The sequence below is a fragment of the Tamandua tetradactyla genome, chromosome 5 (genome assembly GCF_023851605.1).
Source record: "Tamandua tetradactyla isolate mTamTet1 chromosome 5, mTamTet1.pri, whole genome shotgun sequence".
Lineage (NCBI taxonomy): Eukaryota > Metazoa > Chordata > Mammalia > Pilosa > Myrmecophagidae > Tamandua > Tamandua tetradactyla.
The window spans coordinates 115,819,690-115,842,921 of record NC_135331.1 but is presented as its reverse complement, the minus strand read 5'-3'; the positions used below and the strand labels follow the sequence as shown (position 1 = coordinate 115,842,921).

Genomic DNA, 23,232 nt, shown 5'->3' with positions numbered 1-23,232 from the left:
CCCACACCAAGGTAGCCATTCCTCCGCAGGAAGAACAGGACACGCTGTCCTGTGCCTTCTGGGTGAGGGGGAGAGGCGAATAGTGATCATAGTAATCAGCCCCGCAGCTGCAAGTGCAAACTCGATCCAGGCACTAAGATCTGGAGTCGACAGCGCATCAGACAGCAGGCCACCGGAGAGTCTGGTATATCAACTGCAGTTTTGCAAGGTCTTCTCGAGGTGGATTCCTGCCTCATTATTAATGGCCACAAAATGAAACTGTGCAGAGTGTCCCGCAGGCCCTGAGGCACTCAGGAAATGGCGTTGATTCAAAGTCTGTCAGTGTGTGGAATGCATGTGATGCCATCAAGTTCCTCACAGCCTCGAGGGTCAAAAGGGAACTTGGAGTTCAATAGGAAATAGAACCAAACCAGACTGCGAAATCAGGACATCTCAGGAAACTGGACCTTCCCAGTGGAGTAAGACAGGCACAAGGTGAAATAAGCAGCTTCTTGCCCTGCGGTGGAGGAGGCGAGGTTCATAAGCAAGATGAGCGTGGGAAGCTAGAGATAATGGGTAGGGAGAACATCCACCCCAGGCTGGCCTGCAGGAGTACTCTGGAGGGACTGAGGGCTCCTGTTACAAGTTCTGCAGACGTCACAGCAGGCTGTTGAATGTTGAAAAGCTTTAAAAAAACTATGGCTTGGGGCAGGATTTAGGAAGAGTGGCTGTTTTATTCACCAGGATGTCTAAAAAAAAGTAATGTCTGAGAGTCTGATGCTAAGTCCTTTTGTCCCCATTTTGGACCCTTAGCCTATGGAAAACCTTGCAGACTCAAGACAAGATATTAGGACAAGCATGGTCCTAAATCCATACTTAAGGACCAAGATGGTCCTAGGTTCAGAGTGTGTTTATCCATTCAAACTTCTAGATATAAACTAATATTCTTAACTGGCGTGATGGCAGCTTAGGTGTCAAGTTAGCCCTTCTTCTCATGTATAAATCTGTAGCAATGGTCCTACATAGTTAACACAGTCTTTTCACTTCAAAGGATTAGAACCAACATCCCAAGGAGAGTTAACCACCTTAGAAGACTCACTTGTCTCTCTCCCAATCTGTTTAAAGTTGCAAGAGGACCAAGAAATTTACAGCACAGGTCTCCAATTAGTGTTAGAGAGGGCAGAATTGATTTGTATTTGGGAGACTTTGCTAAACTTTTATAATATGGAGTTGAGCATTTCCTCTGTTCGTCTACCCTTCTCCCAGTCTCAGGGAAGGTAGGGGATGAGAATCTTCATGGATTGAGGGACTGATATGGTACTGCGATCAGAAGCCTTGGTATATGTGTGGGTTTGTAGGGCTCTGATCTTTAAGAACCTGATGAAAGCTGTGGATCATGCCCCCCAGAAAGACCTGTAATTTTATATAAGCCCCTAGAAGCTCATCCATAAATTCCAGTGTAAAAACTCCAACAGTAGAGATAGGATCAGTAAAAACATTCCAGGTTAAGAACTCATAATGTTCTTACAGGATCAACAAGAACAGGCCTTAGGGTCTTGGTTTTTCTCTTTGCAATATAAACTCTACTATATTTTAATTTAGTGTGTTTGCTGTTTGTTTCTGTTTTACACCATAAAGTATTTGAGGCTACAAAGGCATTTTAAGATGTCCTTCTGTTCCTGTTCCTAGAGCCATGGGATATCATTACAATGGAACAATAATTTCTATTTTTATTCATCGAAATTCTCAGTTCTCCTTGGTATACTTGATACTTCTGCTCTCTTAGTGACATTACTCTTTCAAAATACTAGCACAACGATGTATTAGCATATAAATCTATTAGCATGAAATATTTAATGCAAAAGTCCTAAATGACCAAGGATTATTGTAAGAAATGGAGAAAATTTAGCTATTAAATATTGCTGAAGTTTTATTACCAAGACGATCTAGAATTTAATTCATAAATATTAATCGAGATTTTATTTATTTCCTAATATATTTACTACATAACTATAAACTTCCTACCTTCCCTTTTCCCTTTTTTCACTAAGAATGTAGATATGCTTGTAACTTATGTGGTGAATCTCATCTTGGCTCTAGAAGGCAATACCTTCAGCTTTCAAACTTGCTTTATAAATTGTCCATTCTTCGAAATGGGGGAAATATTTTATGCTAACAGAATTATAATGAACAATGCTGTTCAGTGATTTATAATTCTGAGAGCTTTGTAATTTGACTTATGAACAGCTCTCAAATTTTCCACTGGCAGCTCATACAACCATGAGTAGATTTTCTGGCCAAATGACTCAGTATTTTGCTGCATGACTAATCCCACACTCAATGTGGAAACTATATAAATGAATTCTATTTGCTTGTGGATCATAAGTGATTACTTTCAAAAACTGTCTGCAAAGCATTACAGAGTAGATACATTCAATTATATTGATGTTTTTTAAACTCCCAAACTCAGCAGAACTTAAGAAGTGTGTAAAGCTCACAAAAAGGACATTTTTTTTCCCCATAGAATTATCGTGGATTCTGCAGGCTAGCAACTTATAGGACCTCAATCTTAATTCGGCTCTAAATTTTCTAAATTGTTAAAAGAACAATTTGGAATGATTCAATTTGAAATATTTTCTCTTACAGTAATGTTTTTACCTTATTTTTAAAGTTTTGTTATGGTAAAACAAATATGAAGTCCTTTTCCTGAGAATATCGGCTGAAAATAATATTTGGTATTATTGCAAACTGTTTTTCCTTCAAAAATGCAAACACCAAAAGACGAACAGCAATTCAGCTGCATGATGGCTTCACTGATTCTAGTTGCTGGAAACTGCCATGAAAAATATTTGGGAATAAAAGGCCATGGGACACATTACCCCAGATTCCTCTCAATTCCTCTTATGCTATTTAAATTTGACAGTATAAACCTCACTTAGGAACAAAAGAACTACCAATACAAAGTCTAGTAATTTATTGCTGGAGCCATAATTACTTAAACTTTCTGATTTTAAGGGGCTAATATTTCAATGTAATGTCCTTGTGTAATTTCCAATTGGGTAATTTACTCACTTCCACATATGTTTATAATAAGAATTTACAGACTATCTGGGCTACATTCCAGGTATTCCTTATCTTTCCCTAAAAATTCTTCTGAGTCTTTATTGGTAGCCAGGGCTGGCAGGAGGACAGTATCGGCAGACGTCATCATAAATAATCAGGCTCATTTTTCACTCTGCAGAATTAAGACCAGCTTAAGCAGAAAGAACCATCCTCACGGAACTCAAATTATATTGAAATAAATTGCTAAACCACAAATCCCCCAGGAGAATGCCCTGTTCTTGGGTCTCTTCAATTCTTACTTTCTCTTCCACCACTTCTTCCCTGTCTCCCAAGTTTCCTAGAAACTTGTTCAAGTACCCCTGTCCTTACAATAAATTTTATTGGTCTCCTTTATTCAGGCTTTAATCTCATATCTTCTCATCATATAAAAAATATATATAATCGAACCTGGGTCTCTGGCATGGCAGACAAGAATTCTGCCACTGAGCCACCATTGCATTGCCCTCTCATCCCTTTTAGAGTTAGAGTTTTTCAGAGATTGTGAACGGCTGATTTCTCTTTTTTATTTCCCATTCCCTCCTCAACCCATTAATGTCTGTTTTTAGCCTCTCCCACTGTAGTGAATCACTTTGCAGGAAGGTCTCCAGAGGTCTGTTAGTCACTGGTCTTTTCTCCTTAACCTCTCATTTGTGCATTTGTTCTAGTCAGCCACTAAAATGGAACGTTCCCTATTTGGCTTCCCTGGTTCTGTCTTTTCCTGCTCTCCTTCTCCAGCCCACAAACGGAAGTTTCTCCAGAATTCTGAGTTCCATTCTTTCTGTAGTTCCTCTTCATTAGTCATTTCATCCATTATCATGACTTCAACTGCAATCTATGTTGGTGACTCCCATGTTTGTCTTTGGTTCTGACCTCTCCACCCACATTTCCATGAGCTCGCTGGATATTTTCACCTGGATGTCCTTCTGACTGATCCTCCACCTCAACTAGTCTGAAATGTGGTCCTTCCTCTTGCCCTTCAAAACTGTTCCTCCACTCTAGCTCAAAACTTTAATCAACTTCAGTTCTTTCCTTCCCTTCAATTTCAATGCTCAATGTAATGCTTGCTTCCTGATTGCTTTTCTTAACCCATAAATTAGGAACTTGTGCTACAACTTGGGCTACCCCTCAGGAAGTACTGGGGAGGATGCTTCTGCCATTTTATTCAAGTCTCTTATTCACTCTTCTTGGGAGGAGTTATTGATGTGATAGGGGATGTTGGGGTGGGGTCTGCTAGGCACTAATGGGTGGGGCTGACAGTTTCACAGAAGGTCCTATCTCTTGCTCATCCTCCTGGATTTTATTCAGGCTATTCTTAGCCTCCTGTCTCTAAGTGGGGAGTATATGTTTTGTCCCTTCTAATCCCAGTGTGGGAGAGACTTGTCGTTCTTCAGCCATGACTGGGTGGGCACCGTGAGTTAGGGAAAAAGGAATATAGGCACCATTTGGCCTTGAATCTAACACATGTTCTTCAATCTGGCTTTAACCTGAAAAAAAAAGCTGATATTTTAGTTTCCCTTTGGTTCCTTGTATCCATTCCTAATCTGGTTAAGAACGCAAAGGGAAGAAAGGCTGATTGACAGATCACCTTCAAAATACCTAATACAAACTGCTCTTAGCTATTTCCCCCACTCAACTGGAGGACAATGATAATTCACCATCATTAAAAAATCCTCAAAAAATTACACATATTTTTCACTTTGGTTAATATTCTGGAAAGTCTTGGTATGAAAAATTTTGGCCATGGGCTTTCCTTTTGCATCCTACCACCAAACTTTAAACGTAGCAGGAAGAAAATGCATGAATTCTACATATTAACTTCAAAAAGGATTGTTTAGATGATTTAATATTTATTGAATTTCAAAATGCATTAGGTACCACCTAAACACCCACGAAATAAGCAATTAATAAGATGCTAGTATTTGGAGAAGGAAACTATAAATTAGCCACAAACAAATCAGAAAATAAAAATGGAACCTAAATTCTAAACTCTTTTATAATTTGGTTTGCTTATTATTAGTATCTTCAAGATAACTCATGCAAAGAACAGAAATGAATGCAGCTAAAAGGAAATATCTATAATCCTATTGTATGGCAGTTAATTTGCCTGCTGAGAGAGATAAATGATATTCTTGTATGTACTCGAAACTTATAAATGGCTGCGGCAAGAGTCAGTGTGATAACAATTGTGCTAAAGTATAAACTATTTTTTACTTCAATTGCTATTTAGTTGCTTTGTTCTTAAAAAATGCAGAACTTGAAGCAAATTGGTTACTATGCTGTGTTTGTGGTCTTCAACATGTTTCTATTCAAGGATATTTAAGCCGTTTTGGTTCACTCACAAATTTTAGTTGATGAGAGGTATAAAGATGACCTTTCTAAATTCTATTCATTATTTCCGTCAATGTTTGCAAAAGGTTAAATCAGTTTTATTTTAAATTACTCCCCCATACCACTGTATGTGGTGAGGCAATGCAGTAAACACTCCCTCCTTTCCTGATGTGCCACACATTGCAGGCTCTCACAAGCCTCTTCAACCCCTGCAAAACCGACAGGAATACAGTCTCTCACTGCAGTGGGATGCGGTATTAGGAAACCTCTGAGCAAAATACACATGATGCAGAAGCTACCGGTCAGACCCTCTGAGTGCTAGGGACCCCTGAAGCCTGTCTTGACCTACTGTATGTAGTGCAGCCTGCACTGACATTGAAGGTTCCATCTTCCACTCAAAACAACTGCATGAGATGCAGCATGTCAACAATTTGAATGCTTTACTTCATCTTAGGAAACTTAAACTACTAATAAGAAAACCTCGCCATTGTTTTCCATGTTTATGAAAATGGCATTTAAGAGACTGCATTAGACAATGCCTGTCTAGTTTCCTTTAATGCTCACAAGATAATCTGTTACTGACCTCAAGAACATCAACGGTTAAGCTTTTAGGCAGAGCTGTACAATTGGTTTTGTATAGTTCGAAAACAATACTTAAGTTCGTACAAGCAAAAAACAAAACAAGTATTCTCACCGTTTCTTTAAATTCTTCTCAGAATTTTACAAATTACTTTATGATACAATTCCTTCAATCTCCTAAATATTCCAAAAATAAGTTTTCCCCTAGTAGTTACTAGAAACTCCACAAATGCAGTAATGGGTTACCTTGTCACTATAATTGTGAACTCCTTGTAAGAGTAAACAACAAACACAAAACCCATCCCTACACAGGAAGAGCCAGCATTGCCTTGGGGGGTAGCAGAACGCGTTACCACACCCCGCCCGCCAAGGCTGCAAGATGCTGCAGACTGCTGCAGGAGCCGCCTTCTGGCAGGTGGCCGTGGCCGTCCACTGAAAGGTACACTGCAGCGCTCCCGCCACACCGTCTGCGTTGGCATTACAGCTCGACCACTGTAAAATCCCCCAGTTACCAACTGCTATATATTTTTTGCTGGTTATGAAAAAATGTGGGGGAGGAGGGAAGAGGGAGACAGCGGGGTGAGGTGTGCACGCGTGTAACAGATCACTATTTCCTCACATTCCCTAAAAAAAAAAAAATTCTCCTCAAAATATTTACAGGTTAATCCCCCAATTGCCTTCATCTGCCAGGTCCTTAAATTGGAAGTCGTCTCCCCCTTAAAATGGAATCAGGGTTGTACTGTAAACGCATGGAAAAAGAGGATCTAAAGTGCCCTTTTTCTCGGCTGAGAAATACACCAAGTTTGGGGGTGGAAGAGTTCACGTCTGCTCTTCCGCTCGTGCCACTCCAAAGAGCTCTTAGTTTAAAGAGGATTGAAGAGGGGCGGGTCTCGGCATCCTAGAGGACCCTAACTCAAGGCCCTTCCCCGTGTTCACGCTTCGCCGAGCGAGGAATCCCCCGCAAGCAATTGCTCACCCGGCTGTATTCTCCAAAGCCCCAATCTCAAGGCAGGGGTGCGGGGAGGTGGGAGGTAGGGCCAGCACCTCCTGGAGACTCCCGCCAGCGCCTTACGTTTTCCCCCCTGGCTCCTTGGCGCCCCCTGTCGCCGGGCTCCACAGCAATTCTGCAAAGGAAGGCTGTGTAGGTGGAAGCCCCAGGTGTCGCCGGCGAGGAGAAGCGCCCAGCCAGTGCACCCGCGGGTAGCCCGGCGGGAGGGCGCGGAACACTCACACCCGGGCGCAGCCCGCGGCCGCCACCGCAGCCGCCGCAGCCATGTCCGCGCGCCCGCGCTGCCGCAGCCGGGCCGTGATGTCATCAACCGAATCTCCGCCGCGGCGCCCCATTCCCGCCCCCAGCGGGCAGCCGCGGCCGCAGCCGGGACGCCGCGCCCCCTCCCCGACCCACGTGCGCCCGGCTCCGGGGATGCTGAGACCCGCGGCTGCCAGGCGAAGATGCGCTGGGCCCTGGCGGTCGTGGCGGCTGAGCTGCTCCTCCCCACTCGTCGCGTCCCCGGCGGGGCTGCGCCCGGGGGCTGCGCACGGACGGGGGCGGGGGCGCCTGGGAAGGGAGGGGAGAGACTCCCAACCGCTGAGTCCCTGCCTCGTCGCCGTCTGCTGAGTCATGCCAAGCACTCTCCGCAGCCTTGGATCACTCGCGTAGCGCGGCTGTCTCTGGGTGCGCAGCCATTGAGCCGGACGCGGGGCCGCGAACGCCGGGCATGACGCGCTGAGCCGCGCTCGCCCGCACCTCGGCGTGCGCCTCGCGCGGGTGCCTCTGCCGCCGCCCTCCAGCCCCGCCGCCCTCCAGCCCCGCCGCCCTCCAGCCCCGCCGCCCAGCAGCCCCCGCCTCGCCCGCACCATGATCGCCGCGGCTTTCCTCGTCTTGCTGAGACCCTACAGTATCCAATGTGCCCTCTTCCTCTTGTTGCTTCTGCTGGGCACCATCGCCACCATCGTCTTCTTCTGCTGCTGGCACCGCAAGCTCCAGAAAGGGAGGCATCCTATGAAATCGGTCTTTTCGGGTCGTTCAAGGAGCCGAGGTAAGATACGCTGCCACGGGTTTCCTGGGGCCAAGAGGAACATTCTAGCCTATCTGGATAGTGAAGCAAGGCTTGCTTCTCCGCTCCCGACCCTACTCCCCATCATTGCCCACTCCCTAAGCTGAGTATGTTTATTTATTTACCCCCTCCCCCTTGCCCGTTCTGCTTTCACTCCCTCCCCCAGTCTCCTGGGTTTGGGTAACCTCAGGAATGCAGGGAGCAGGGAAGGGAGGGACGGACAAAAATTGTATCAGTATGCTAAAGCCCTAGGGTAATTAGAGCGGAGTCCGGGGCTGCGGCAGACTTGCCTTCACCCATCCGTCGCTGGAACGTAGGGATAAGAAAGTAAGAGTTCGGGGTTCCCCAACTCCCCGAGAACTTTCCCGGAAACTTCTCGCGGAGAAAGCACCTAGAGAATGATGGCACAGTGACACCTCTCCCCAGGATGTCCCCACCGAATTTGAGGGGTCTGCAGTGACCCCTGTGCCCGGGTAAAAGTCATTGTTTACCCATCAGGTGAAAAATAAGGAGTTAAATGAAGTCCTGTTTTTCTCTTTTTTCCCCAGATGCTGTTATGAGATCTCACCACTTTCGTTCTGAGGTAATTTATTTAGCGCACACACTCAAGGTCAGAAGAAGTTCTCTTTCCTGAGTACAAATATTAATCATATTCATATTAAGAAACCACTAGGCATTGAACGGCGAGCATTCTGACCCCGTGCCGAATTTGACGTTTTTTTTTTCAAGCGATCCTCAGCATTAGTGTCAGCGAAATGTTGTAGCAGATTTCTTGTGAGTTGGAACCGCAGTACAAGACGGGGAAAGACAGCCCCTAAAAGTGCTGCACGCCTTCGCAAAGTTAGCCATAGGGTGTATGGCAGTTTAGTTTACAGTCTGTAATTTGCCTGTGGAATCTTACTGGGTGCTGTTAGCAAATTGTGGTTGCTAACAGAGAAGAGCTTTTTGGAAGTGAATGCAGAGCAATTTGATCTTACAGGTTTTCCTTCCTGTTCACGCATAAAGCTTTCCATAAAGTTTTATTGGTGTCATCTGATGACTTTTGCAGAAAAAAAAAACTACTGGGCTTTTCATAATGTGTGTGTGCCTAAGTAATTGCACCGATTTCTTTCAAAACGTGAATCCCTCCATGAGCCATGACCTGGGCACAGTGATCAGGTAGGACTTGTGTAGAATCAGCTCCACTGAAAATGAGACAGAGCAAGACAAACCCAAACTCTCCCTGATGTATAGCATTTTCTTTTTGAGTTTCCAGTCTCCATTTAGTGTGAGATAATGTCCCTTCATTATGGGAGAGATGCACGCAGTCAAGCTTGGAGGTTGCTAGTGCCAGTGCTTGATGTGGTTTATTCATATTAGGAGATTCTTCATTGTTACACACCCTCCATTTTCTTCCATTTACCTGAGAAATTTTTTCACGTTTTGTCTCACTGGTTAATCTGTTTTATTTGGTCCCTAGATGTTTTATTGAACTCGTTGCTTAAAAGTTTTAGAAGTATTATTATCACATCATTATGATGTTGCACAAGTAAATTTTCTGTACATAACCATGGAAGATGAGAACTCTGATCAATTTAGGATTTTTGAGAGCGCAAATTGATGTATCAAATAATCAGGTTCTGGGCCTGGCTTGATACTAAGTAGCTGTGTGTTGCAAAGAAACTCAATTTTTCTGTACTTCAGTTTACTCATCTGTAAAATAGGGCCAGTAGTACCTCGTAGGGAGGATTAGAAATAATTATGTTTTAAAAGCCCAGTTATTTGATAGTAGTTATTCAATATATGGTAGCTATCATTATGTTTTCTAAAATTCAATTGAAAATGTCTAAAAATAAATGATGTGTTGGCAAATTTTTACAGTCTTTATAAAATTAATTCAAGTTTATGGAAGCAACATAAAATGTGTCTATTGAGAAGCAACATTTTTTAAATATCTGATTAATTTGATAGACTAACCTGGTTAGAAGTGACAAAAAGTAAATAATGGTTAGGTTTCAAATATTAAAATGTAGAATTTTGATTTTAAAAAGAGATCAGTGGTGCAGTGGTGGTTCAGTGACAGAATTCCCACCTGCCATGCTGGAAACCCAGTTCGATTCCAGGAGCCTGCCCATACCAAAAAAAAAAAAAAAAGTACAATTGAATAATTTGGGCAGTGCAATGGTGGCTCAGTGGCAGAATCCCTGCTTGCCATGCCAGAAACCTGGGTTGATTCCTGGTGCCTGCTCATGCAAAAAGAAAGAAAGAAAGAAAAAGAAATCACATGTTAATGTGAGAACTGAAATAATATTTTGTTATGGATTATTATAACTCACTATCAGGCATTTAAGCTAAAGAACAAAAAAGAAGAATGAGACAGGACTATGTTTTTTGTAGTTATCTCTTTTTACTTTTTTTTTTTTTAACATGGGCAGGCACAGGAAATCGAACCCGGGTCCTCGGGCATGGCAGGCAAGCATTCTTGCCTACTGAGCCACCATGGCCTGCCCTGTAGTTATCTCTTAATTAAATGTTTGCCCTGAACTTTGCATGTTGGTTAGGAAAGATGGGGGTGGTTATCTTATGCCTTAACTCATTTCTCTAGATTGCTGCTACGGTAATTGAGGTTTGCCTCCTCTGCTAGATTGTGAGCTCCTTGAGGGCAGGGAACATATCTCTCTTGTTTAGAGCTATGACCCTACACAAGTGCCTGTATACAGTAGGTTCTTAATAAATTTGTGTTAAAATTCCCTTGATCGATAGTGCTTTAAGTTTCTAGTTCCTATTAATTGGTCAAATAGAACTCGGCCTTGGGCTGAAAAGAAAAATGCACATTCTCAGAAATTGCTCTAAATTCAATATTTGCTGAATCTCAACTCTTATTTTATCTGTCCAGGCTTTTAAACATTGCCTTGGAATTTGTGCAAAAAAGTGTTTAGACACTAGGTATAACAAAATGGATTTGGTTAGAAGGCCTTATTTTCTGAGAAAGTTAAATGCTGTATTAGCTTAATTTGTTAATGTTTCTTTTTATACCAAATTCCTTTGATAAACTGCTCAAATAATTTTATTTTATAAGTGAAAATCCTGAGACTCTGTTGCGTGACAATGTCTATTTCATCATTGTTTTGTGTTGACCATAAATAAAAATTTTTTCCCTGAGGAAAATGGGGAATTTTTTTTCTCCTCCCTTGCTATAAAAATGCCCATTCCTGCAAGATTTTCTCTTCTAGAAAAACCTCTGAACTTACTTGGGTTTCTAGTATATTACAAATTAAAATTTCAGTGATATAATGAATAGCGTTGCCATTGTTTTTTTAGTAGCAGCTACTGCAAAATAAATTAATTGTCAAAGAAAATATTTTGATTTTCTGATGAGTCATAATCATATTGAGGTAAGAAGTGTGCTTTCTGTTCCTTATTCCAATCTAAGTAAGTAGATAATTCACTTTCAGCATTTTTGTAGTGGTTAAATGAGGAAAATGGGTTTAGGATCTGCTGACTCACTTTGAAATGTGGAAGAGTTTGGAAAAGCCCTTGAACAGATGAAGAAGTTTGGGGAGCACTTTGCTGCTTTGCTTGGCAAAGGAAATTGCTTCTGCTATGCTACCCACACAGCCAGAAAGGAGCTCAGTTGAATAAGGAAATTTCAGCAGGTTCCTTCCCAGGTAGTCCCCATTAAGATAGAAACACTTCTCCAGGGCGCAAAACTGTGGCACCAAGATCCAGTTTGCTTTCGGGAAGTTCTGCAGGAGGAAAGAAAACCAGATCTCTTTTCTGAGGAGCTCCAACTTTTTTCTCCTTGCTAAGTATATAGTAAGTGCATTTCTTCAATTTAATTTCTTCCTTATGAAACTAGAAATAAATAATGTAAATGTATATAAGATGTCTTGGAAACTGTAACCACCAACCAGCCTTTTTATTTGCATATATTTACAAACTTATCTTTATGGTTTTTTCATAGTCCTATACATTTTAGTCATAGTATATAAAACTGTGAAATTATTAATTCATTCAGCAAAGCCTGAACTGTGTAACCCCATTTCACTGACCAACTAAGAAGGCCTAATTTAAGATAGTATTATTTATTCTGTGTGTGCATATAAAGAATTTGTTTAGTCTTCCCCTCCTGCCTCTCAAACAGCTAATGGAGAGAAGTAATTTCATATGCATGTAGGACACAGTCTGGAAACCAGATGTTCATTCTGGACATCCAAGAAGTATGCTTTTCCTAAAGATTTATAATGTTTTAAGCTGTGACTTTAAACAACAACAGACTGTTATCCTAGATTCCTGTGGTTGAAAATCAGGCAGCGACAGTACTGATTTTAAGGAAATTTCAGAAATTGATATGGGCAATTGAGGTACCATTAGATTACAAGTATCTTGGGAGTACTTCAGTGCAATGAAGACAATTATCACGCCCTCTGAGACTACCCAGAATGAACAGTGGTAAATGATCTCTATTCACCAGCTCAGTGCAATAAGGGAAGCCTTGTTTGATGTAAGGAGGGAAAGAGTGAGTTATATGTCTATCAGATCTGAGTAAATGTCTTCAGTTCTCATTTCAGGTGAAGGAACCAGATGAGTTAATTCAAGTTAAGGGTCACATAGCAAGATAAAGACTGAGTAAGAGGAGAATTCCCTGGCTATGTTTTGTCTGCCCTGTGGTGTTTAGCAGTATCATTTACCAACTCAGAGAATAATTAGCCCCAGATTCTCAATGAAAGAGAAATGAAGTTGAACGATTTTTTTTGGTGGACATTTTCTTACACAGCTGAATAGTCAAATCCTTTGTTTTTCCAGTGATTAGCTGAGCTATTCTAGATGAAGGGGTGAGCCACAAAACCCTCTTGGCCACATAATACTCTCAGAATATCCCTGTACCAAACCCTGGGAGGACGATTAGCAAAATAACCACAATCCCCAGCCTCTCATTGAATTTGCATTGTATCTTTTATTAAGAATTACCCAATTTAGTGGATTAAAGAAAGCGATAGTTTATTTTTTTTAGCTATCTTTTACAATTAGGTTACCTTTATAAATAAATTTTTTACCTAGAGTGAAATTCTAGGTCTAAATTAACTTGTGCTAATAAAGTCTATCTTAACTTGTAACTGTACACGTAGTGTTCATTTCGCTTCAGCCAGTTATTTTCAAATTAAACACACAGGTAAAAAAAAATACTTTATGAGGTACTGTGTTGAACACTAGGGCTGACAAAGGGTCTGGGATATAACCTGCCCTTGATGATTACTTCTAGGTCACACCTGATATCAGAGCTGGAATTTTATAGTTACTGATTTCTTTCATTACCATAATTGAACTGTTGTGCTGTTTCCAACTATGAATCAGAAATGTGGTGAGTGCATTAGAGGCAATGGGGTTCTAGTATACAATCAATATGTGAATAAGACAAACTTATCCCTATTTACAAAGCTTATTACACCAGTCACCACTACCATATAATTAACTCTTCCTTTAGCTCCATGGCCACAAACAAAATGCTCAAAGGAACAAGAAAAGAAACAAAACCCACAAAAAACTTGCCTTGTTTTCATGCATCCAAGCCAATGACTGCAATCTAGATTAAAGTTAAAACAAAATCTTTTCAGAAAAATTTGAATCCTTGCTAATTTAGGGCTTAAGAATAAGACTTTTTGAGATTTGGATTGCAAAATAGAATCAGATTGATAAAAACGAGTAAGGCTTTAATGAAAGGTGTATAGGAACAGGAGTTTGAAATCGTGGTTTGGGGCTCTCACTTTGCCACTAACTAACTGTTTGACTTTGGTCAAGTCTCTTAGTGTCTCTGAGCCATGGGGTTCTCACTCCTAAGATGAAGATGAACTCTATTAAGCACCTTCCAGATGTAACAGGACGTGTTTCCATTATGCGTAAAGCATGCTAAGAATGCTTCATGTAAGATTTGGTTCCTGCCTTCTAAGAGCTTAAAGTAGGGAAAGATAAAATATAATTTGTTTAAATACCTTATAACAAATTCTGCATGGCAAGTGAATGGTGGGAATAGTTCTGATGAAATGATTGCTTCTGGCAGGGTGTTCAGAGAACCCCTCCAAGAACAGATGATATTAATGCTGAAGCATGAAGGTTGGGTAGGACCTGGGTAGACAGAGAGAATAATAGCACAGGGCAGTGAAACTTCCTAAGAATGGCAAAGATTCACAGTCGGGTGTTTCAGAGCTCAGAGTAACCAGTATGATTAGACCCAAAGGTACTTGAGTTTGTGAAGAATATAGAGATAGAATTTAGGTAGATGCCAGCTAAATAAGAATACTTTTTGTATAGTATTTGCCAGTTGACAAAGGACTTTGACATAGCATTATTTTTTTTGAAACACATTAGGAGGGCCCCTGGAAAGAGCCCTCTTGAGAAGCAAAAAATTGCCTTTTGATTTTTTTTTCCAGCAACTATAACAGAACAGCCTAATTACTCTTCCTTGGCTTCCTGGAAGAATGGAGTCATTGCTTCTGCTGTGGAGGACTAGATATATGACTAGCTGTGGGCCTTTCTGGTCACTCTGAGCTTTTGCTGCATACCATGTTTTTGTGGTCCAGTGCTCAAGCATCATTGGGTTGTATTCTGACTACAGGCACCATCTGTCCAGGGATTTGTGACAATCTGCTTATGTATTCAGATTAGTAATTCCAAAGCCAACACAAAGTATACTATGTTTACAGATAATTCATTATTTGCATGGTTATTTTTGTCAGCTGTAAAATACATTAATTTTTAAAAGTATTTAGAAAGTGCAAATTTGCTTTTAAACTTCTTCCTTGCAAATTCCTCCCCCCACAATGATTATTCTGAACAATCACTCCTTCCTTAAATGCTCAAGCCTATTTCCTCATCATTAACCACTGACATTTGCCTTCTCACAGGTAACATCAGTGCTATCAAGCAGCAGCTCCTCTTGTCCTTACAAACTAACAGATTCTGTCAATTCCCTCGTAGTCCAAAGGAAAATCCTTCTCCATCCATACTGGATTCATCTTCCATACTAATAATTTAGCTTATCTTTTGTGAATTTCCCTTTTACCCATCTTTTCAGGGTTGTTCTATTAGTTATCTCCTCCTCTATCTTCTGTTGCTCCCTCTCTGCTGACCCCTTCCCCTTATGCATAATCATACATGTTTCCTATTGAAAACAATGATAATGCAGAGCCTCTCTATGTTACCAGCTCTTCTCTTGGCAAGAAAAATTTCTTTAGAAAGATCCGTTACTTGTTATCTCCTGTTTCTCACATCTGATTATCCCTCACACGAATAAAATCTGGCTTCTGCTGCTGGTACTTATTCACAGTTAACTCACCAGTGACTTCCAATTTAGCTAAGTCAAATGTTTTCATCCTTAATTGACATCTACAATTTGACACTGTTGTGCATTGATTCCTTCTCAAAACTCTTACCAGCCCAGTTTTAAGACAATAATCTCTCTGTTTTCCCCATTTTTATTGGCAATGTCTTCCTCTATTCCTACACTGGCTCCTGTTCTACTTATATATTGATATTGTCAGGGTACTGTCCTGGGCTTCATTATTTTTAAAGCAGCTTTATGGATGTATTATTCACATACCATACAGCTTACTGATTTAAAGTGTGTGGTTGATTTTTAATACATCTGCAAAGTTATGTGACCATCACCACAATTTTTTTTTTTAACATGGGCAGGCACCGGGAATTGAACCCAGGTCTCTGACATGGCAGGCTAGAATTCTGCCACACCACAATTTATTTTTATAACATTATTGTTACCCCCAAAAGAAACTCTGGACCAACTAGCAGTCATTCCTCATTCCCCTCCCACCTTCACCTTTCAGCACCTGACAGCTGCTACTCTACTTTCTGTCTCTAATGGTTTGCTGGGCCTCATTTTTGCTCACCCTATTCAGGCTTGTGGGATCTCACCGTGGTCACTGTTTCAGTTTACCTCCTGGGTTTGTTTCCCAGGTCTGCCATAACAAATTACCACAAAGTGAGTGATTTAAAACAACAGAAATTTATTCTCTCATAGGCCAGAAGTCCAAGATCTGTAGGGCAAGCCATGATCCCTCTGAAGGTTCTAGAGGAGACTCCTCCCTTGCCTCTTCCAATTTTTAGTGTCTCCAGGTATTCCTTGGATAATGGCAGCATAACTCCAATCTCTGTCCCTGTCTTCACATGGCCTTCTCTGTGTGTCTCTATTCCCCTTCTGTTTCTTACGAAGACATGTGCCATGTATTTGGGATCCACCTAGTTAATACGGGATGATCTCATCTTGAGAGCCTTGGCTTAATTATATCTTCAAAGACCCTTGTTCCAAGTAAAGTCACGCTCACAGATACAGGGAGGTAGAGCTTAGATATATATTTTAGGGGGCTGCAATTCAACCCGCTATACCCTTATATAATGGTTACTCTGAAATCTGAATTTAAAATCAAACTTTGCTCTTGACCCAGAGACAGCTTTTTTTTTTTCCTTATTTTCACACGAATGTTCCATGGGCGTCTTAAACTGACCATGCCAAAAACTGAACTCCTCCATTCTTCCTCAACACATCTGCCCCTATTTGGAGAATGACACCAGCTCCCTCCCCCCAGTGGCACACCCTAGAAATCTAGACCCCTTTCTCATTCATCTTACTCTTTATAACCTCCCTTTTAAATATCTCTCGAGTCTGCCTAATTTACTCTCCCCACTACAGTTAGTTCAGGCCCTGTAAAACTTCCTGACAAGTCTCCTTGCCTTCATTCATGTCCCTCTCCAATTCATCCACACTAATTTCACAAGGACCATTCTAAAATACAAATTTTTTCTTAAAACTTTTATCTGTCAGGTACACATTCAGATTCAAGTAACAGACAACCCATCTTAAAATTGCTTATTAATAAAAGGGGTTTGTAGCAAGAAGTCCGGGGAGATGACTGCTGCAGCCTTTACTTGAGCAGCCCTACTGTTGTTGCTGGTGTGTCTGGGATAATATTGGTCTTTCCCTTATATTCTGGCAGAGTTTCAGATATTATGTCTAAATTCAAGGAAGGAAGGAGGGGAAGGGCAGAGCCAGCCTTGAATATTCATTTAGATATCAAAGTCTTTGCCAGCAGCCTTTTCATTTAGAGTTCCACTTAAATTTTGTTGGTCAGAACTGTTGTGTGGCAGTGTTACTACCAGAGAGGCTTGGCATGTGAGCTTTTACCTTTTCTAACTTTTATGGTAGAGATAGGCAAGGGAGAACAGTTCAGGGATGGATGGTGGGTCATCCATGTTCCTCTGCTTCTTAAAATGCTTCAAGGCTCCCAACTTACTCCAGGATAAAGTTTAATTTTCTTAATATAGCATTTACGGAGTCCCTATACTGATGACTTTGTGATAGCTCTAGTCTAATGAGTTGTCCACATTTCTTGTAATTCTGTCAAAGGAACCAGGGCCTTTTAGGATTATTGCTTTTGTCCATATTATTTCCAAGTAAGAAGGCCTCTTTTTCTCTTCCTTTTCTCTCTTTGACCACCTATCTCCAACAAAAACAAACGAGCAAAAAAACCCAACTCAGGCGCAATGGCTAACTGTTCTTACTTCAAAACGCAATTCATAGGTCTCTGGAAACCTTGGCTCCCTCCTCATAATACTATGTTGTTTGTCTTCCATACAAGATTATGAATGTCTTGAAGGCAGTAAAATTCCAAGTTCTTTTCTTTTTTCATTGTGCTAAAATATATAGAACATAAAATCATTTAAGACCATATTTACGTGTATAATTCTATGATATTAAGTACATCAGTAATGTTGTGTAACTCTTGTCACTGTCTGTTTCCAGAACATTTCTATCATCTTCCCGAACAGACTCCTACCTTTTGAGCAATAATTCCTCCCTACCCCCAATCCCTGGTAGCAGCTATTCTGTTTCCTATTTTTATGAATTTGTATATTCTAAGGGAAATCATACAATATTTGTTCTTTTGTGTCTGGCTTATTTCACTCAACATGATGTCTTCAGTGTTCATCCATTTTGTAGCTTGTATCAGTACTTCATTTCTTTTTAGCGCTGAATAATATTCTATTGTATGTGTATACCACATTTTGTTTATTGATTCATCTGTTGCTGGACGCTTGTCTTTTTTCCTACCTTTTGGCTTTTGTGAATAATCTGTGAACATTGGTGTACCAATATCTATTTGAGCCCCTGCTTTCAATTCTTTTGGTATATACCTAGAAGTGGGATTGCCAGGTTATATGGTAATTCTGAGTTTAGCTTTCTGAGGAACCACCAAATTGTTTTCTACAGCCGATGCACCCTTTTAAGCCTTCTAATTGTCACCAGCAATGTAAGAGCGCTCCTATTTCTCCACATCCTTGCCAACACTTGTGATTTTTTGTCTTTCAGTAATAGACATCCTAATGAGTATCTCATTTTAATTTTGATTTGCATTTCTCTAATGGCTAATGATGTTAAACAAATTTTCATGTACTTAATGGCCATTTGTGTATCTTTTTTGAGAATATCAAAAGTCTTCTGCCCATTAAAAAAATTTTTTTTGTTGTTACATTGTAAAAGTTCTTTATATGTTCTGTATGTTAAACTCTTATTAGGTAAATGATTTCCAGACATTGTCTCCTATTCTGTAGGTTGTATTTTCCCTTTCTTGATAATGTCCTTTGATGTACAAAATTTTTGAATTTTAATTGAGTCCAGCTTGTCTTTTTTTTCTTTTGTTGCTCATGCTTTTGATATAAAATCTAAGAACACATTGTCTAATACAAGGTCTTGAAGATTTTTCCCTATATTTTCTGGGAAAACTTTCATAGTGTTAACTTTTATACTGAGGCCTTTGATTTATTGTGAATTAATTTTAGAATGTGGTATAAATACATGTCAAAATTCATTCTTTTACATGTGGATTTCCAGTTGTGCCAGCACCATTTTTGAAGAGACTGTTCTTTCTCTATTCAATAGGCTTGGAGCCTTTTCAAAAATCAACTTGTCATAGATGCGTGGATTTATATCTGAACTTTCAAATCCATTACATTGGTCTATAGGTCTAACAATATGCCATTACCACACTGTCTTAATTTGTTCTTCTCTTTAGGATAATATGACTATTCAGAGCTCCTTGCCCTTCCATATGAATTTGAAGATCGATTTTTGCATTTCTGCAAAAAGGACTGTTGAAATTTTTATAAGGATTGCATTGAATGTGTAGATCGCTTTAAGAAGTAATATTGACATCTTAACAATATTAAATCTTTCACTCCATGAACATGATACTTCTTTCCTGGTTTTTTTTTTGTTTGTTTGTTTTTTGCATGGGCAGGCTGCAGGAATTGAACCCAGGTCCCTGGCATGATAGGCAAGAATTCTGCCACTGAGCCATCATTGCATTGCCCCATCTTTCCATTTTTTTTAAGTCTTTAATTTCTTTCAGCAATATTTTGTGGTTTTCAGTGTAAAAGTATTTCACCTCCTTGGTTACATTTATTCAGTTGCTATTATAAATGGAATTCTTTTCTTGATTTCCTTTTCAGATTATTCATTATTGGTATGTAAGAACCAAACTAACTTCTATGTATTTATCTCGTACCCTGTAGCTTTACTGACTTTGTTTATTAGTAGCTTTCTTATGTATTCCCTGAGATTTTCTATATATAGAATCATGTCAGCTGTGAATAGGGATAGTTTTGCTTCTTCCTTTTCAGTTTAGATGCATTTTATTTCTTTTTATTGTTTTGTTGTTCTGGCTAAAACTTCTAGTACAGTGTTGAATAACAGTGATGACAGCAAACATCTTTATCTTGTTCCTAATCTTGGAATGCTTTTGGTCTTTCACCATTGAGCATGATGCTACCTGTGGGTTTTTCGTAAATGCCTGTTAGCATGTTGAGAAAGTTCCCTTTTCTTCCTAGTTTTTTGAGTGTTTTTATCATGAAACAATGTTGGATTTAGTCCAATGCTTTTTCTGCATCAATTAAGATGATCATGTGTGTTTTCCCCTTTGCTCTATAATGTGATATTATTACATTGACTGATTTTCTTATATTGAATAACTCTTGCATTTCTGGAATAAAACGCACTTGGTCATAATGTATAATCCTTTTGATCTACTATTGGATTCAGTTTGTCAATATTTTTTTTTTTTAGAAAATCCTCTATATTCATAAAGGATTTGGTCTGTAATTTTCTTTTCTTGTGCTGTCTTTATTTGGCTTTGGTATCAGGGTAATTCTGGTCTCTTAGAATGAGTTAGGAAGTATTCTCTCCCCTTCTTTTCTTTTGGAAGAGTTTGCAGAGAATTGGTGATATTATAATCTGATTTCTAGATGTATGGTAGCATTCTTTTTGGGGAGGTTTTTGATTATGCATCCAATCTCTTCCCTTTTTATAGGTCAGTTTAATTTTTATAATTCTTTTTTGTGTCAGTTAAATAATTTGTATGTTTCTAGAAATTTGTCCATTTCATTTAGGTCATCTAATGTAGTGGTGTACATTTGCTCATTGTTTTTTCTTGTAGTCTTTTTTAGTTCTGTAAGGTCAATGATAATCACTCCTGTTTCATTCCTGATTTCAGTGATTTGTGTCCACTCTTTTTTTTCATCCTTGTAAGTCTGGGTAAAAGTTTTTTGATTTTATTGATATTTTCAAAGAATCAACTTTTGCTTTGTTGATTTTCTTCTTGTTTTTTCTATTCTTTATTTCATTTGTCTCCACGCTAATCTTTACTATTTCCTTCCTTTGACTAATTTGGTTTTAGTTTGCTTTTTTTTTTCCTGTTACTTTTAGATGTGAAGTTAGGTTATTGATATATGGTCTTTATTCTTTTTTTTTTTTAGCATGGGCAGATACCGGGAATCAAACCTGGGTCTCCGGCATGGCAGACGAGAACTCTGCCATTGAGCCACCATCACACACCCCTATTCTTTTTTTTCCTTTGAGGGCATGGCCCAGGAATCAAACCCGGGTCTCCCACATGACCTATTCTTTTTTAATGTCAGCATTTATAGCTATTAATTTCCTTCTGATCACTGCTTTTGCTGTTTCTCATACATTTTGGCATATTATGTTTTCATTTTCATTTATCTCTAAGTATTTTCAATTTACCTTGCGGTTTCTTCTTTGAGCTGCTTGTTGTTTAATAGTATGTTGTTTATTTCCCCATATCTATAAATCTTAAGCTTTCCTTCTGTTGCTGATGTCTAGCTTTATTCCATTGCGATCAGAGGAGATACTTTGTATGATTTCAGTCTTTTAAAATTTATTGACATTTGTGTTGAGGCCTAGTGTATGGCATATCCTGATTATGTGTACTCTAGTGTATTTGTATCCTGCTTTTGGTGGGTGGGGTATTCTATATATGTCTCTATATATTCTTTATATGTCTGTTTGATATAATTGGCTTACTGTGTAGTTCAAGTCCTCTGTTTCCTTATTGATCTTCTGTCTAAATGTTCTCTCGATTATTAAAAGTGCTGTATTTGAGTCTCCAACTATTACTACACAACTATCTATTTGTCCCTTTAGTTCTATCAATTTTTACTGCCATATATTTACTTTAAGTCATATATTTTGGGACTTTGTTGTTAGACACATTTATGTTTATACTTATTACATCTTCTTTCAGAATTGAACCTTTTATCAATATATAATATCCTTTTTTGTCTCCTGTGTCCTTTTATTGATTTAATGTCTGTTTTGTCTGACAATAATATAGCTACTTTGGCTCTCTGTTGGTTGTTATTCCTATGGAATATCTTTTTTTCATCCTTTTACTTCCAGTCTCTTCTTTGAATCTAAAGTGAATCTCTTGTAGATAGCATGTAGATAGATCATGCTTTTCCATTCAACTTGCCATGCTCTGACTAGTTTAGTAGAATAGTTTAATCCATTTCATTTAAGGTAATAACTTACAAGAAAGGGTTTACTTCTACCATTTAACTATTTGTTTCCTTTATGTTTTTTGTTACTTGTTTACTCCATTACTACCTTCCTTTAATATTCAGCTGCTTTTTGTGGTATATCATTTGTCTTTCCTTTTCTTTACAATTTGTAGTTATTTTCTTATTGGTTACCTTTGGATAACAACTAACATCTTAAACTAATAATAATCTAGTTTGAAAATACTAATTTAGTTTTGGTAGTATGCAAACACTCTACTCCTATGTATCTCCATTCCTTCCCCTTAATAATGTCACTGTATCAAATTACATTTTTTTTATGGAGAACTGAAATTCTCCAAGTTAATTCATTAAAATTAATTCATATCAGTGAGAGCATACAGTGTTTGTCCTTTTGTGTCTGGCTAATCTCACTCAGTACAATGTCCTCAAGGCCCATCCATGTTGTTATGTGCTTTATGACTTTATTCTGTCTTACAGCTGCATAATATTCCATGTATATACCACAGCTTGTTTAGCCACTTATCTGTTGATGGACATTTTGGCTGTTTCCATCTCTTGGCAATTGTAAATAATGCTGCTGTAGATATTGCCGTACAAATGTCTGTTGTGTTCCTGCCCTCATGCCCTCTGAACAGATACCTAGCAATGGTATTGCTGGATCATATGGCAGTTCTATACTTAGGTTCCTGAGAAACCGCCAAACTGCCTTCCACAGCAGCAGTACCATTTTACATTCCTACCAACAGTGGATAAGTATGCCTCTGTCTCTACATCCTCTCCATATCAGTTAAAAGGCAAATAGGTAAAACAATGGAAATCTATGTTAATGGGCACACAGCATATTAAAAATGTAATGTGAGAGGGAGGGTCCAAGATGGCCGCCTAGTGAGGTTTGGAATTTAGTTTAGGAAGTAATGAGAGGATACTATGAGCAACTTTATGCTAATAAACTAGACAATGTAGATAAAATGGATAAATTCCTAGAAAGGCATGAACAACCAACATTGACTCAGGAAGAAATAGATGACCTCAGCAAACCAATCACAAGGAAAGACATTGACTCAATGATCAAGATGTTCCCAAAAAGAGAAAAGTCCAGGGCTAGATGGCTTTTCATGTGAATTCTACCAAGCAATCAAGAAAGAATTAGTACCGATCCTGCTCAAATGCTTCAAAAAAATTGAAGAGGAGAGAAGGCTACCTCAGTCATTCTATGAAGCCAACATCACCCTCATCCCAGTAGGCACTGGGAATCGAACCCGGGTCTCTGGCATGGCAGGCGAGAACTCTGCCTGCTGAGCCACTGTGGCCCATCCTCCCC

General features: G+C 39.4%; 2 protein-coding genes across 17 annotated transcripts in view; one reads left to right on the top strand and one right to left on the bottom strand.

Annotated features, from left to right (window-relative positions):
* BEND6 (BEN domain containing 6) overlaps positions 1-7,223 on the bottom strand; it is a 79,749-nt gene extending 72,526 nt beyond the window's left edge. For 2 of the 3 annotated variants that reach the window (XM_077159239.1, XM_077159241.1), the window contains exon 1: positions 6,965-7,222. The gene's annotated coding sequence lies outside the window, so the exon portion shown is untranslated. Of the gene's footprint in view, positions 1-6,964 lie in introns of all 3 variants that reach the window. The other variant, XM_077159240.1, reaches the window with a different exon arrangement.
* A 596-nt stretch (positions 7,224-7,819) lies between these two features.
* Positions 7,820-23,232, top strand: part of DST (dystonin) — a 512,816-nt gene continuing 497,403 nt past the window's right edge. For 10 of the 14 annotated variants that reach the window (XM_077162140.1, XM_077162150.1, XM_077162149.1 and 7 more), the window contains exons 1-2: positions 7,820-8,027; positions 8,594-8,655. In XM_077162140.1, the coding sequence (XP_077018255.1) occupies positions 7,847-8,027; positions 8,594-8,655 (243 nt within the window). In that variant the 5' untranslated portion in view covers positions 7,820-7,846. The remainder of the gene's footprint in view (positions 8,028-8,593; positions 8,656-23,232) is intronic. The other 4 variants (XM_077162141.1, XM_077162131.1, XM_077162146.1 and 1 more) reach the window with 1 other exon arrangement.